The following is a 2,619-nucleotide window of genomic DNA, read 5'->3' as shown; positions in this document are numbered from 1 at the left end:
TGTCATTCACCCCCAGAATTGGCAGCCAAATTTGTCTGAGACCTAGAATATTTTTTAGAGAAGCTATTGACTCAAAACTTGATTTGGGGGGTCTGCGATGTGAGTTCTCATATACAAAAAATCCACGTACCCTGAAAGTGCAAGGACACCGTATGGCAAGAGCATCAGTATTATAGAGGTGCTGGAACCGACCACCCTCAGAATTGGCAGTTCTCAGCGCAGCTGATAACGGTTATAACCCCGCATTAGGCAGAAAGCCGGTTATATCCGCACCACGAAAGGAAATCTGCTCACGGTCGTCGTCGCAACAACGGTTATTTATAAACATTCAGGAGTGATTAGATTACAGAAATGTACGCAGAGACACTCTGTCAGATTTCAGCACTGCCGAGTGTTTTGAGCAGCCTCACCATGTTAAGAACTATCTCAAAGTAGAGAAAAAAGGTATTATTAGTGTTTGTGAACTTTTCTCCCATCATTATTAAGCTGGTACGAGAGCAACCGACCACCAAAGCCCAAAAAAATTCAAAAGTGGCCAAATACGCACCTTCTACAGCTCATAACTTAACATCGGGATGTTTCTACATATCACGCATTTATGATTATATTGAGAGGCATCTAATCGGAATTTTCATGAATTTATCTTATAACTTAATAGGGAGGAATGGCCAAAAAAGCGAAATGCCAATTCTGGGGGTGGTGCCAATTCTGGGGGTGAATGACAGTACAATTTAGACCTCCACCTCAAGAACGTTCACGGTTCAACTAGCCATGAATCCCATAGCCGCATGTACGAGCTCACCCAGCGTGAGCGTGACATAATGAAGGTGGTGTGGAGCAATCGTCGTGCCCAGGCCGGACAAGACATCTCGAAGAAAGGGAAGAACGTTCCGCTCGTTATCTCTGAAGCTCAGAGTGCTCGAATGGTCAACAGGTATGCGGTAACATCTTCTTCTTATCTACAAGACACGCCTCCGTTACTCTTCGGCATTTAGACGGCAGTGGAGGGGAAATTGGAATACAGCATCATTTTGGTACCACAGTACATTAACAGGATGATAGCAATGCAAGGACAGTGGAAGCACAATCCCAATAGGGTCGCGAACTTTGACGCCGCCAGATCAAAAAAATCGGACAGGAGCCGACACACTGTTCGTAGACGACTTTAAGCACACGCACCCAGGTGCGGATACCATCGGTTGACTGAGCGCGCCAGGCTATATACTCATGGCGAACTTATCATGACGCGCTGGTCAGGCCAAAGAAATAGCGTGAGCTCTGTGGGCGCCTTGGCGGGCTCGCTTGCCCTAACCTGGCGATAATTCTCGTATTAACAACGACAATGCCCTCATACATAGGGTACTACAGTTCGCACGATGACGAGGGGCGAGGGAGGGGAAGGCAAGGTGAAGGGAGATGATGAGGGACTGGAAGACTTGGGCGACGATTGGCCCACTCTTGTAGATGAAAGGGCCCAGGGACTTGACACTTCCATCAGGAAATCGTCTGAATGCATTTGGACTTTAGCAAATGTAGGGCTCTGAATCTTGAAAATGCATCGACAGAGGGGACACCAACGCACGTTCCGATTGGTCAATGTATTCTGCAATTCAATACAATTCACATTCGAACAATTCTGCTCCAACAAATCGGTCGATCCTGTCGTCATGTGGGATGAGCTGACACGGCCTACATTTAACAGCGTTTCGTAAACGGGTGCGGAAGTGTGATTTGGGGCATTTCTCCGGTCCTGCATTCAGTCTTTCGGAGCGAGAGTGCTGTGAAGAGCATAGGAGTCTGCAACCAAGCAACGGCAAACAAAAGCCGACCATCTGCTTGTAGATACGATTAATCATTACTTACTTACATCTTGTCCAGCTCTGCGTTTATTGCGTCAGAGTCCGACGCCTCCACCTCCTCATCTTAAAATGACGACGACGTGGGAGGTCGCTCATCTGCACGCCCTGCCAGTGTTTGAGATACCCACCCACCGTTCCCCGGCATTGTGCTTCAGCATTTCGCAAGCTATGTCTCGCCTTTTCGTTTCTATCTCGACTCGATCACCATGTAATTACTACTAGACCACACGCTTGAAATATACACTTTGCACTCGGGCTCCCGGATCCAATCCGGCGAGCCGTGGCAGCGCATGTAGTAGTACTTCCCCCGCCTCCGATACCTGGGCCGTCGCGGAGCTGGTCACGTCATGTATAAGCTAAATACTACTAAATAATTCGAGCCTTAGGGCCCTGAGCTAGCGTAGCCGCTCCAATCGCTCAAGACATTCCCTAGATTTTGTCCTCAGTTGCGCCTGTGGACCATCCAAGGCCAGCCGTGTAAGGTAAGTAAAGTCGGCTCGTCCGAGAGCTTACACTCGTGAACCGATGGACCGAAACCGCGGACGTTATGTCTGTCCGCTAAGCCGAGATCGTCGGACAAGAAGGGACTGTATACTCTGCCTATGGACGATTTAGGCCCCAGACGCCCCCCGCTTTTGTGCCTTACGGCCATTACGCCTTCTCGGGCAACGTCTTTTCTCCTGCTGCTTTTGCTGCTCTTCATCCCCTTCCTCGATCTCTCTCGCCCTCGGAGTCAGATGGTTATTTCAGCTCTCCCGCT

At 49.1% G+C, this 2,619-nt stretch overlaps 1 protein-coding gene across 1 annotated transcript; it reads left to right on the top strand.

Annotated features, from left to right (window-relative positions):
- Positions 1-788: 788 nt before the first annotated feature.
- On the top strand, positions 789-1,927 carry CONPUDRAFT_160755 (uncharacterized protein; the record flags this gene model as incomplete). Its single annotated transcript, XM_007777881.1, has 2 exons — positions 789-934; positions 1,879-1,927. 2 exons carry the CDS (start codon positions 789-791, stop codon positions 1,925-1,927), a joined length of 195 nt encoding a protein of 64 aa, XP_007776071.1.
- Between the last annotated feature and the right edge of the window lie 692 nt (positions 1,928-2,619).

The sequence above is a fragment of the Coniophora puteana genome, assembly GCF_000271625.1.
Source record: "Coniophora puteana RWD-64-598 SS2 unplaced genomic scaffold CONPUscaffold_155, whole genome shotgun sequence".
NCBI lineage: Eukaryota > Fungi > Basidiomycota > Agaricomycetes > Boletales > Coniophoraceae > Coniophora > Coniophora puteana.
The sequence above is the reverse complement of the archived record's forward strand: the minus strand, read 5'-3'. Positions and strand labels throughout refer to the sequence as shown.